Source organism: Pristis pectinata, chromosome 11 (assembly GCF_009764475.1).
Source record: "Pristis pectinata isolate sPriPec2 chromosome 11, sPriPec2.1.pri, whole genome shotgun sequence".
Lineage (NCBI taxonomy): Eukaryota > Metazoa > Chordata > Chondrichthyes > Rhinopristiformes > Pristidae > Pristis > Pristis pectinata.
The window spans coordinates 78,445,344-78,459,198 of NC_067415.1; the positions used below are offsets into that span (position 1 = coordinate 78,445,344).

General features: G+C 45.0%; 1 protein-coding gene across 11 annotated transcripts in view; it reads left to right on the forward strand.

Annotated features, from left to right (window-relative positions):
* Positions 1-13,855, forward strand: part of klf12b (Kruppel-like factor 12b) — a 279,148-nt gene that overhangs the window by 142,768 nt on the left and 122,525 nt on the right. For 6 of the 11 annotated variants that reach the window (XM_052026717.1, XM_052026718.1, XM_052026721.1 and 3 more), the window contains 2 exons: positions 2,946-3,073; positions 11,182-11,271. In XM_052026717.1, the coding sequence (XP_051882677.1) occupies positions 3,014-3,073; positions 11,182-11,271 (150 nt within the window). In that variant the 5' untranslated portion in view covers positions 2,946-3,013. The remainder of the gene's footprint in view (positions 1-2,945; positions 3,074-11,181; positions 11,272-13,855) is intronic. The other 5 variants (XM_052026724.1, XM_052026727.1, XM_052026723.1 and 2 more) reach the window with 2 other exon arrangements.

Genomic DNA, 13,855 nt, shown 5'->3' on the forward strand with positions numbered 1-13,855 from the left:
CAGGTAAGGGAACCTACTTGAGATATATTCCCAACAAGCTCTGGGTCCTGCTCAGGGAGGACTTCTTTAGGTCAGAGTCATAGAGCAATACAGCATGGATGCAGACCCTTCGGCCCAATGAGTCCATGCCGACCACGGTGCCCACCCAGCTAGTCCCAATGTCCTGTGTTCAGCCCATATCCCTCTAAGCCCCGCTCTTCTATGTACTTAAATGTTTTAACCATATCTTTCCTATAACAGGGTGACCAAAACTGTACACAGTGCTCCAAGTGCGGCCTCACCAATGACTTGTACAACTGCAGCATAATGTCCCAACTCCTATGCTCAATGCACTGGCTGATGAATACCAGTGTGCTAAATGCCTTTATCATCACCCTGTCTATCTGTGATGCAGCTTTCAATGAACTATGCACTTGAACTTCTAGGTTCCTCTGTTCCATTACACTCAGTGCTTTACCATTTAAAGTATAAGTTCTACGCTGGTTTGACTTTCCAAAATGCATCACCTCACACTTATCTGTATTGAAATCCATTTGCCACTGCTCAGCCCACTTCCCTCACTGATCAAGATCCCCCTGTAATCTATGATAACCTTCTTCACGATTGACAACACCTCCTAATCCAGCTAAAGCAGTTGTCACAGGCACTGTGGAAGTTTGCTTTTGGATGAAGGAAGAACAGAGAATGCAGTCTACACAAGTGTGTTTAAAAAAATCCCAGAAGTAGCCTCCAGACTTGCATTACGCTCTTTTGGATATCACACAGAGACATACTGCTTGCACAGAAACAGGCCCTTCGTCCCATTAAGTCTGTACCAACCATCCACCTATTTTCGTTAATCCTACACTAAACCCGTTTTGTTCTCCCCACACTCCCGTCAACTCCCCGCAGATTCTGCCACTCACCTACATACAAGGGACAATTTACAATTAGCCTATCAACCCACACGTCTTTGGGTTGTAGGAAGGAAACTGGAGCTCCTGAAGAAAATCCACAAAGTCACAGGGAGAACATGCAAGCTCCCCACAGGCAGAGCCAGAGGTCAGGATTGTGGGAGCTGTGGGATGGCAGCTCTACAAACTGTTCTCTTTTCCTCCCAAGCCCCAATCTGTGCCCAACCAAGCCCGGGATTCCTCCTGTAATCAGGAGCTTGGGGTGATCAGCCTAGCATTCCATGTCTATACACACAGAAGACCTGGAATAAAACGTGCAGACTTTCCAATCTCTGCACCAAGCCCCCAGTTTTTAATTAAGTTTTATTTTGCGAAAGAATTGAATCACAAAGTCTAACACGTGCCTGGAAATTGATCGTTTGGCCTGGCAATCCACCTTCTGGAGATTTGTCTGCAGGTTTTCTGTGAATATTTATCAAGTCACTGGAGTGGTATTGTGATTACTGAAGGTTGCAAGATAATGGAATGACTGGAATCCTGAAGTGAATGATTAAATCCTGGAAATTCGTCCTCTGCTGATCACCCTGAAGACGTGATTTAGTAACTCATGTACATTAAACTCCGCACCTGAAATTCTGTTCCATTGACCCCCTTGGAGCTGAATTTCAGAAGCAGGGTGCGACATGCGTACGTTACTTTGTGCAGCACACAAAGCAGAGGACTAATTTCTGCTCCCAGGAAACCAGCTAATGATGGACAGACAGAATCAATTGGAACCACAAACAGAAAGCCAATTTGGAAAAAACTGCCTGGCTAGCTGTAATCGAGGAAAAACTTTTCCTCCAGAGGCTGTTTGTTCCTGACTCAAGCAGAACATAACACCGATCGTGCAGCATCCTTGATGGTTTCTAAGGATTGGAAAAATCAGGCTTACATCATGGCAAGGATTGTACTATACATGAGTTTCTTTCCTGGTAACTGGCACCGTGGCACTGCGGAGGGTGAAGCTGTTTCACAACTCCAGCGTCCTGGGTTCAGTTCTAACCTCAGGTGCTGTCTATTGTGGTGTTTGCAACTTCTCTCTATGACCCACTTTCCCCCCGCATCCCTAAAATGTTCTGGCTGTCAGGTTAATTGACTGCTGCGAATTACCCAATGTGTTGGTGGGTGGTGAGAGAATCAGGCAGGTATTCGTGGGCATGGAGGTAGAATGAGTTACAAGGAAATAAGTGGGTGTAAACTGGCATAGATCCAGTGGGCTAAATGGTCTCTGTATGTCATAAAGAAATATAAAATATGAAACGTATCTGGAGCAGGTTAAGGGAATTTTAATTCATTTGATTTTGGTTTAGAAATTGATGTGTGAATTGTTTTTTAAGTTTGAAAGTGCGGGTAAATAGAAGGTTTTTCAGTTTGTTGTCCAGAGTGAGCATCAGTCTCTGGAAGGTTAAATACAGCAAAGGTAAACTTTTCCTCAGTCCCAGCACAGAGGAACACCCCTAAATAACCAGAGCAGTGCTATTTATTTCCCAGAACAGTCATACTGTGGCATTTCCCACATAATGTTAATTTGAGCCATATCCTAGATAATGTTTTTTCAGATTGGAAGAAACTCACTAAAAACGGCAGATGATGCAAACCTGAAATAAAGCAGAAAATGGATACTCAGCAGGTCAGGCAGCATCTGTATAGAGAGAAACAGTGTTAATGTTTGAACTGACTGCACATATTCTCCCTGACCTGCTGAGTACTTCCAGCATATTCTATCTCCCACCAACAGTCCCTGGCTCAGAAGGTAGGATGTATTTCTAGGAGCAAGAGCACTAAAGGTAGCAGTTCCAGAAGAGGTTGGTGTAGCATTACCTGTGGAGGGGTGCATTGCTGCTGTGCTGGGAATTTGGTGCAAACCCCCCCACTGGCCCCAGCCTGGCCTCAACTTGCCTTGATGGTCGACTGCACGCCGGGATAAAATCACTGTTTCATTGCTGTGGGAGTGCAGGTTCCAGGTGGCATATGGAGCAACCCAAGGAGTCATTTTTTTTTAAAATACAGAGGGGTACATACATGTGAGAGATCGCACTCCACGATCAAGAGCACTGGAACAAAGCTAAACGCTAGGAATGCAGCAGTATGGATGGAAACAGCTAATCCATGTGGGCGGCCTGAGTGAGTATTCAATGGTATGGCTAGAACCCAAATGTGAAAGGTCAGAGCATTAACCACCATTGCCCCTACCCTGTTTCATTCAGGACAATCTCATTGTTTGGAATCGTTACTGAGGTGCTCTCTTCATTGTCCAATCCTCGGAGCTGACTCAATTGCTTGCAAGGCTGTTATGTAATCCCTGAGTGCCCTGGAGTTGAATGCCTTGCTGGGCCATTTCAGGGGGAGATTAAACATTAACCACAAGGGATGGGTCTGGAGTCGCATCGAAGCCAGACCAGGGAACTCAGCAGGTCAGGCAGCATCTACAGAGGAAGATGGACAGCTGATGTTTTGGGTCAAGACCCTTCATCTGGACTGAACCGTGCCTCTGTAGACTTTTGTGTCTCCATTTTGCTATTCCACTGTGAAATCTCTTCGAGGTATGCCGACTTTGAAGAGGTTTTCCTTCTCTCGGCCCAAATGAAGGGTCTTGACTTGAAATGTTGACTGTCCATTTCCCTCCACAGATGCTGCCTGACCCACTGAGTTCCTCCAGCATCTTGTGTGTTGCTCCAGATTACGGTATTTGCAGTCTCTTGTGTCTCCAAGCTGTTAGAACAATCAAGAGGTTTCACAGTCACCCATACCAATAGGCATTGAGTCATAGAGTTGTACAGCATGCAAACAAACCCTTTGGCCCAACTGGTCCCTGCTGACTAAGATGCCCCATCCTATTTCCATTGAAGTCCTATTTGCTAGCATTTGGTCCATTACCTTATAAACCTTTCCTATCCATGTACCTGTTCAACTGCTTTTTAAAAGTTGTTATTGTACCTGCCTCAACCACTTCCTCTGGCAGCTCATTCCACATACCCACCACTCTTTGTGCAACAATAAAAAGTTGCCCCTCAAGTTCCTATTAAATCTCTCCCCTCTCACCTTAAACCTATGCCCTCTGGTTCTTGATTCCCCAACGCTGGGAAAAAGACTGAGTGCATTCACCCTATCTATGCCCCTCATGATCATTTACACCTCTATAAGATCACCTCACGGTCTCCCATGATCCAAGGAATAAAGTCCAAGCCTTTCCAACCTCTCCCTATAACTTAGTCCTTCAAATCCTGGCAACATCCTTGTAGTTCTTTTCTGCACTCTTTCCAGTTTAATAACATCTTTCCTATAGCAGGGCGACCAATATTGGCTTATTATTCCACACTCGCTTCTTTGTCTTGTGACGGTTTTGATCTTGTGCATCTGGATCTTTTTTTCTGGCATCTGAATTACTGGACCGATACGTAACCATGATGATATTATAATATCCTTGGCTGGGATAAATTCAGGAGATGTAGAACTGGATGGTGTAGGCATTGGCTGCTTTAAGCTATCACACAATGTCAAGAATGGTCCTTGTTTAACTGGATGCTGCACAGTAATGTGGGTCTCAGTTGGAATGGTTCCTCACTGATGACACATTCTTCACCTCAGATGCGTATCAAATGACATCATTCCCCCTGCAACGTGTGTTGCCGGATCTTTGGCGATGTGGTTCTGAGGTGCACCTGTTGTTGAGCGCTCTCAGAACGAGCATCTTTTAATAGCACTGCTCTCTGTGCAGCAGTGTGATTTAAAAGGAGACTCCGTGAGCAGGTGCCAGCTCGGCCCAGCTTCCCCTTGATTGAATTACATTTGTGCACTTGCTGGGCACCCCCACCTCACCACTACCCAAGACACTGACCACCTTGCCCGCCAGAACACAACTCTCCACCGATCCACTCCCACCTCCTCCGTCTATGACCAACCCCACCCCCATCCATCCTCCTCTGGACACACGACGACCAAAACCTTGGCCACCTCTGGGCTCTGTTGCCTGGCCTGACCCACTGGTATTTTCTTTCCCACCATCTTCCTGCCAACTCTCCAATTTACCTGCTCATTTCCTTTATGCAGAGGGGCAGTACAGACTGCATGATGGGATGTGCATGAGGCCAGTCAGTCAGACCCATGCCTTAGCCCTCGAGCACCACGTAATCTTTAAGCAGGAGCTGTATGATCAAAATGGGTGTTAGCACATTGTATAAAGGTGGATAAATGTACCCCTCTGCGCACTGAGTTATTTCCAGCCTGATTTGTTTTATCCAGACACTGTCAGACCACATCTGCTGATTAAGCCCACGGAGAAATAAACTTCTCATGCAGTGATTCACCAGGGACTGGATGATGTATTGCTTTACCCCTTGGGATAGAATCCAATCAAATCCAGCCAATGATTAAAGGCTAATCTCTCGGTTTACTGCACACACAGAGGAAGCATGTGGTCTCCTGGCCTCTTGCATTTCTGGACAGATGTTATGTTTTTTGGAAGTGTATTCCGGAGCAATAGTTGAGGAAAAAGTCAGTTTAAAAACTGAATTCAGAAACAAAACTGGGGAATGAAATGTTGACCGCAAAGCTGTTTGGATTGTCATTTAGAAAAGAAATGAATACACTAATATCTCCAAAGGAAGAATCCCTGCTATCATGACTTGGTCTGTGACACCAGTTCGACACCAGATGTGCCAAGTATGAGGTGTGCACTTTGGGAGATCAAATGTAAAGGGACAGTCCACAGTTAATGGCAGGACTCTTAACGGCATTGATGTACAGAGGGATCTTGGGGTCCAAGTCCATAGCTCCCTGAAAGTGGCTGCACGGGTTGATAGGGTGGTAAAGAAAGGCATATGGCATGCTTGCTTTTGTTTGTCGAGGCACTGAGTTCAAGAGTCAGGAAGTTATGTTGCAGCTTTATAAAACTCTGGTTAGGCCAGAGAAAGTATTGCATTCAATTCTGGTCACCCCATTATAGGAAGGACGTGGAGGCTTTGGAGAGGGTGCAGAAGAGGTTTACCAGGGTGCTGCCTGGATTAGGGGGCACGGTCTGTAAGGAGAGGTTGTATAAACTTGGGTTGTTTTCTCTGGAGTGGCAGAGGCTGAGGGGAGACCTGAGAGAATCTTATAAAATTATAAGAGGCATAGATAGAGTAGACAGCCGGTATTTTTTCCCCAGGGTTGAATTGTCTAATACTGGAGGGCATGCATTTAACGTGAGAGGGGGTAAGTTCAAAGGAGATGTGCAGACAAGTTTTTTAACACAGAGAGCGGTGGGTGCCTGGAATGCGCTGCCAGGGGTGGTAGTGGAGGCAAATACGATAGAGGTACTTTAAAAGGCTTTTAGATAGGCACACGAATGTGCAGAGAATGGAGGGATATGGACATTGTGAAGGCAGAAGGGACTAGTTTAGTTAGGCGTTTAATTACTTTGGCACAACCTTGTGGGCCGAAGGGCCTGTTCCTTTGCTGTGCTGTTCTATATTCCATGTTGTTCTGTGTTCTAGATGTTGATGCTTAACTATCTGCTGAGTAGCCCAGCAAGTTTTCACGTATACCCAACTCAAGGCAACATTGGTGCTGATAAATACCAGCAGTTCCTGTCATGTCCACATCCTGAGAGTTGGCATTGAGAAACGGAACCAACCCTTCAGAGAAGAGGAAACTAATGAGTTAGATCATGTCCCAAATTTGTCCACCCTGCTGTACGTTTGAATCTCCCTTCCCTCCTTAACAATGGTGTATTTTTGGAAGTGGTCATTGCTGCTTGGGTCACTTTTTTTTCTCATTCCTAATTACCTTTTAAGGTGGCTGCGTTGCCACTCTGAACTTCTGCTACCCATTGGAATGAAGGTGCTTCCGTGGTGCTGTTGGATGGGCAAGTCCAGCACCAATGAAGGAATAGCAATGCCTTTCCTGGCTAGGGCGGTGCCCAACTTGGAGGGACAATGGCAGTCAGTGGCATTTGTGTATGCGTGCTGGTTTTGTCCTTCAGCTGGTAGAACTCATGGGTTTGGAAGGCAGTCCTGACAGATTCCGTCAGTGCATTTTGTTGATGATGCACTCTGCAACCATGGAGTGCTGGGGGCAAGAAATGTTTAAGACAATGAACGTGGTGCCAATCAAGTGGACTGACCTGAAGCTTCTTGGACGTAGTTGGAGCTACACTCATCCAGAGAAGTGGAAAGCATTCAATTACACCTGAAATTTGCCCTGCAGTCAGCGGAACGGCTTTGAGCAATCAGAATATGAGTCACTTTGCCGCAGGGGTCCCAGCCTCTGCTCTGCTCTGGTAGCCACAGCGTTTGTGAAATTATTGCAGCTTGGTCAATGTGATGCTCAGGGAAATGAGGATAAAGGTTTAATAATGACGTTGCTATTGAATATCAAAGAGAAGCAGTTAGAAGTGGAGATGGTCATTGCCTGGCACTTGTGAGGTGGAAACGTTATGTACATTTACCAGCACACCCTGTATGTGTTATACTGGGTGCACGGTGAGTGGGCCCACTTGTTTCTTAAGTGGGTAATGGGGCACTCTGGGTGACTACACATGAACTGTGCTTGCCATTGGTTTACAATGATGCTAAAGTTTTGACGGATGTGTGGTGCATTCACAGGCTCAGCAACACAAGCTCTCCAGTAGTGTGAGGTAAAACGAGCAGGGGCTATTCACTGGTGAATGCACATCAGACCGGCAATGTGTGGGAAGGGCCAGATGCGTGTTTTGTGTATTTGTGCACTAGGATAAAGGCACAACAGAATTGGTCTTGCAGACTTCACATGAGCTAAGACCTTTCCCCTGATCACTCTTAGGAATTCCCTTCCCCAGAGGAGTCTTGAGGCCATGAAGTGTATTCAAGACCGAAATAGATTTTTACATGGCAGGGGAGTGGAGGGAGGAAGTTGGATGTAAGGTGAAAAGGAGATTCACCGGGATGTTACTTGGGATGGGGCGTCCCACGGACTACAGGGGCATATTTCAGCTGTAACTGAATGCTTCCCACTTCTCTGCATGAGTGCAGTTCCAACAACATTAAGAAGCTAGGTCAGTTCTCCCTGGACAGAGAGGACATGACTGAAGTGTATAAAACCGTGGGGTAGACCGCAGGAAACTTTTCCACATCTCGGCGGTCGACCACACCAGAGGACATAGATTTAGGATAAGGGGAAAGAGATTCAGAAGGGTTGTGTGGGGGATCTTCTTCACCAGAGGATGGTGAGCATATGTCCTTCCTCGGTTACGGCAGGGTCCTGTCCTTGTGAACTGTTCGTAACCCCGACAGTTTGCAGATCCATAGTGCAGCCACAAACCGAGTTCCACGTGGCAGGAGATACCTGCAGCCCCGCAGCAGCCACCAAATCCATCCCACCGGTTTCTCAAATGCTCATTCGTAAATACAGTGTGTCCATAAATTGGGCGTTTGTAACCTGGGGAGGACCTGTACTTGGAATGAGAGAGTGGTTGGATCGGGGTCACTGACTGTATTTAAGAAGCCTCCAGGTAAGCACTTGAATTGCCTAGGCATAGAAGGGTAGGGACCGAGCTGGAGATGGGACTGGTGTGGATGGGTACCCACTGGTCAGCATGGGTACCCGAATGGCCTGTTTCCATGACTCGATGACTCTTAAGACCTGATCAGCCGTAGTCTTATTGAGTGGTGTTGCGGTCTTGTTGAACCCCATGACCTCCTGCTGCTCTGAAGATGTCTTCTCCATCAGTGCAGAGCTGGTGGAGGAACCCGAGTAGGATTTGGATCCTGAGGCGCGCTGGAGAGATTGGAGTTGGAAGGGCGTGGAGGGAAGGATCAGAGCTTCAGTTGGGTGGATGGACCTTGCGTGTTGGGTTGGTGTGTTTGAATGGGATGGTGATGGGGGGGTGGGTTATGTGGGTATTGGGAACCCCAAAGCAGACTCCCAGAGTTTAAGGGTGGCTGAAAATGACGGAAATATAGATATTGAGTTCCTGACTGTGGTTGGATCCAAGCGTCTGATTCCATGGCCTGAGATGGATGTAATGGATTGGACGTTGTGTAATGGAGAAAATTATTAGTTCTTTGAGGATGCAAGGAGCAGGGTGAATGAAGGAGAGCTGGTAGAAGCAATGTATCTTGATATCCAAGGGAGAGCAGGAAGTGGAGTTGAGGCCAAGATCAGATCAGTGGTTTTATTGATTTGTGGAACAAGCTTGAGAGGCCAAATGTTCTACTCCTCCTCCAATTCTCTTATGCCCTGAATAACATAATTAGGGAAGCATTTATCACTTGTCCAGAGTTTGCTCACCTATTGAACTATGCAGAGCGTCATACATCCCAAGATTGCTCACACATTGAGCCATGTGGAGCATCATACATTGAGAAGTAGCTCACCCACTGAAACACGCTGCTCCCTCAGTTCTGAGACTTGCCAAGCAGCAGAAGCCCTGTGGAAAGACGAAGAAATAGAAAGAACAAGGGAAACGGAGGAAAGGGGGCAGAAGGGAGAGGGAGAAGGTTACGAAGATTGATACATGAGAAATACAGGAGGGAGCGTAGAGAGAGGGAAGGACAATGGGGGAAAGGGGAGGCGAGGAAGAAGAGGGATAAGACACAAAGGAAGAGAATGAGAGACGAGAGATGGGGAGACAGGGTTGGGGGGAAGCGAGAGAGAGAGAGGGAGACACCGAGAAAGAGGGAGAAGGGAGATCTAATGGAGGACTCGCCTCCCCTAGCACTGAGTCTCTGGAACTGAAAGCCAGACTCGCTTCTTACTTTTAAATTCGGGGCTCAGATTGAGTCACTGAACACCCTTGAATCACTGTCTTGAGGCAGCATGTGCATGTACTCATGCACATATGTGTACACACATGTGCACATGCACACACACCTACCAATGCACACAAATCAGTGAGCACACACAGACACATATGCCCACAAATGCACACACATGATGACCACTCACACCATACTGGGAAATGAACACACACACACACACACACACACACACACACACACACACACACACACACACACACACACACACACACACACACACACACACACACACACACACACAGATTTGGGAAAATGAATGAAACACTGTCATGCATAAGTGAACATTTTACAAGGAGAAACTCAACAAAGAAAGGTGGAGAACCAGGGAAGGGGGAGAAACATTTAGTTAAAAGCAAAGATCACTTAACTCAGGAAATAGAAGGGAATTTAATTGTTTAAAACGGGCACAGAAATAATCAAAACCACAACTTGGATGGAGTCAAAAAAAAAACTGTGGGGTTAGAGATGGGGGAGGCATCAGAAGACCGCAAGTTGACTTTGACAAGATAATCCCTTAAATCGTTTATCTCAATCAATAAACAAATACAAGCTCCCAAATCATTGGCTGACTTTTCTAGGGACAGTTTTAATGCAAAATTTAGTGAACGTAGTTGGTTGTGAAATGTTGTGAAATCAATTGCATTTGGGTGGTGAGAAAAGAAGTCACCATGGGCATATAATGTTTTTATTCCAGCAGTTCATTAATCATACATTTCTCAAATCTCTTGCTGGTTCTTTACTATTCCAATTCTGCGTGAACTGGCCATTTTTATGTGAGGCAGCTGCTTTCCCCTGGAGCAGTGCTTCCTAAGGGGGATCAGTTCCATCTTTTAATGTCTCTCTGCAATCTAGCCCAAGGCACTTGCAGTTTTCCTGGCTGAATTCCGAAAGGGTGTTTGCTTTCAAACAAAGCACGAGCAGGGCAAGTCCTCTTGGGCCAACAAGCAAGGGGCACACTGAGTCATTGCCCCAAGTTAGACAACTGAGTAATGGCTCATCAAGAAGGGAAAAACTGCTGGGTGTCTGAAGTAAAAATAGAAAATGGTGGAAGTATTCAGCAGGTCAGGTAGCATCTGCCCAAATGGCTGATATGGTGAGAATCTTTTAGCAGTGAATTGTCAGGGTCTGGAATGCACTCCCAAGAGGGGTGATGAAGGCAGATCCAGCTGTGGTGCTCAAAAAAAAGGAACTGGTTAAGGATCCGAAAGGAAAGAATTTGTGGGACCCCAGGGAGGGGACAAAGACATGGGACTGGCTCAATCTCTTGTGCGTAAAGCTGACACAGACTTGGTGGGCTGAATGGCCTCCTTCCATGCTTCAGCCCTGGTGTGCAACACAAGTGTGTGAGCTGTACAAGTTGGATGATTGCAGAGGTGGGGATTTCTTTACGCTTTTCTGCTGGGAGGGTGGGGGGTGGAGGGGCGCACAAATGGATGTCTGACTCATGACTCTTGCTACTTCCTTTGCAGTGGTCGGACGCCTTTGAAAACATAATGTTAATGCTCGACGGGATGCCGGCAGGAAGAGTCAAACCTGAGCTCCTAGACTCCGAGAGGGGGGTAAGCCAAAGCGTGCAGATAAGTCCCTTTCCCCCAGCAGCAGTAATTATTTCCAGACCGCTCCGTCTCCTCACAGCCTAAACCACAAAGTGTGCTCATCCATCTCCAGCCCTCCTCTGCTTCTGATGATGTGTAGTCTGACACCTAGGAAACCTTCTGAGGCTGACGTGATATCACCATACTCGAAAGCCAACAAAAAACTGTATTAGTGAAGGGTAGTTCAAATGATTTTTTACAACAGATTGCTGTTTTTTGTAAGATGTTCATGTTTTATGCACCTCTGTCTATCTAACACATATAATAGCCTTTCTTTCAGCTCAGCGAAAGTACTGCTCTTGCAAACTCCTTTACCCAAACAGCATCTGATTTATGACCACAGCATCTGTGCTGGTAAAACAAAAAAAAGTCAAAGATAAATAAATTGGAAATCTGCAATAAAAGTAATATATTTTGGACAAGAAAATAAAATCTATTAATCTAATTTCCCCCAGCATGAGCTGGCAATTTATAAGCAGCAGCCAATCTGTAAACTTCCTTCAAGTGCAATAGTTGGAATTTTGTTTGTTTGAAAATTAGCAGCATGCCTTCAGTACCAAGGGACTCTCTGGAATTTCCTCCCTACCCCCCTTTACAATGCAGCTCTAAGCCAGTCATAAAGGAATTGAGAGTGACTGAGGGACAAAATTCCTTATTTTAGGAAAATAAACTGGTGTTGATAATCAAGGATGTGTCGCTTGGAGTGTTGTTGGACTGCTGACCGCAGAGCTGGGGCATGGGGCTTGTGAATGAAAAAGATAATGTCTTATTTTTGTACAGTTGCTGAAATCCCTTATATCAATGGAACCAGCGCAAGAGTGATTAGGAATAAACAATAATGTCGGTCTTGTAATTAAAAAATCCAGAAATTGTGGGAAAAGGAATTCCACACAAAAGGGATATCACTTGCTGAAATTTTAAGTGCAACATTTTCTGTGATTTAATGTCATTTGGGGCAGAGTGGGGCAAAAATTCCTTGAAAATATTCCTTGATCCAACATGGCTAGACATTTCTAAAGTCGTTCTAAGAAATTGCTGGAAATTAAAGAGCTGGGCTGTCTATAGGCATGTAAAGGTATTCGTAAACTGCATAAAGTGGAGATAAACGTCGCTAATGATGGTATATTAAAATGGAATACCATTGAATGAAAACCGTGAGCCATTATATTGGCAAGGATTTCCATTTCATTCAAAATTTCTTCCCATGTGATATATCAAAGGCAATTTATTTCTCGTGCAGGAATTTTTAAAAAAATTTTGCAGTAGAGCATTCATTTTGCCTTTCATTTTATTAATTAATAAATTAATGCAGTATCTCTTTGTAATGCAACCTAATTTGCAGTGGTGCTTAGTAACATAACCCTTGATCAAAAAAGTTATATTTTGCAGAACTAAAAACATTTGCAAAATCATGAATCTTGTGCAGAATTCTACATTAATTCATGAAATTAAACAAAAATACAATTGGATTTAACTGTGGAACTACTCATGTTCTGCAGTTAATAAATCCTGCACTGATCCCTTAATGCAGATACTTCAAAATCCTACATTCAAAATTGACTTGAGAGCAATTGATAACTGTCAAATTTTATATCCACTAAATTGTTAATATCACCATTGACTTAAAAATAACTCTGAATAAAGTGGAACCAATCATAGATTTATTCATTAAATAAATATTACATAGTAGGTTCAAGAATCTGCAGCACAGAAACAGCCATCTGGACCAACACAACTACTATGCCATACAATTTTCCTGTCAGGTTATTTCATCCAAACGCATCATCCTATTCTGCTCTCCCCTCATGTACTTACTGAGTTTCCTTTTATATTCGGCATTACTGTTCACCTCAACCGCACCAGGTCGTGAGTTCCATGCTTTCACCACAAGGTTTCTCTTGAATTCCTTATTGGATTTATCGGTGATGATTATAGCTGTGGCCCCAGTTTAGGGTCCTCTGGCAAGGGGAACCATGAGCAGTGCAATTGGGCTCTGCAGCACCCATTTTGTTTTGGACACTCTGAAAGCTTTTAAGAGGATGAAAATGGAATTCACTGCACATGTGCAGTCTTGTAGTGTGAGTCGTGCAAGATGTCCTCTTCTTGGGGGCATACAGAATGCCTGTTGTAAAGATGCAAGTGATGGCATAAATTAGCATGGAATGCAGTGCAGATTTGACATTAGCCTTGCCTTTTTAGAGCATAACACTAAATAGACTATAGTTGCTGGTTAACTTCCTCTGGCTGTTGCTGACTTGCTAAAATTGATTGCAGAAGCCTCTATGGAGTGTGTGCCTGGTGCAGAAGGATATTTACTGACTAGTGTTCTGCAGTTGCTTCCAGATATACATGACTGGGAAATGAGCTGAGGCAATGCAGAACAGAAAAGATGCTGGAAGAGGGAGGGGGTGGACAGGGGGGTAGAGAAAGAATCTCGGCAGGAGAATTTGACTGCTCGGTGCAATTTCTTTGGTGAGGAACAGCTGTGAGACATTTATATTTTTACAAGGAAGGATTCACTTAAATCAGCCACCAGCTATAGCCACAA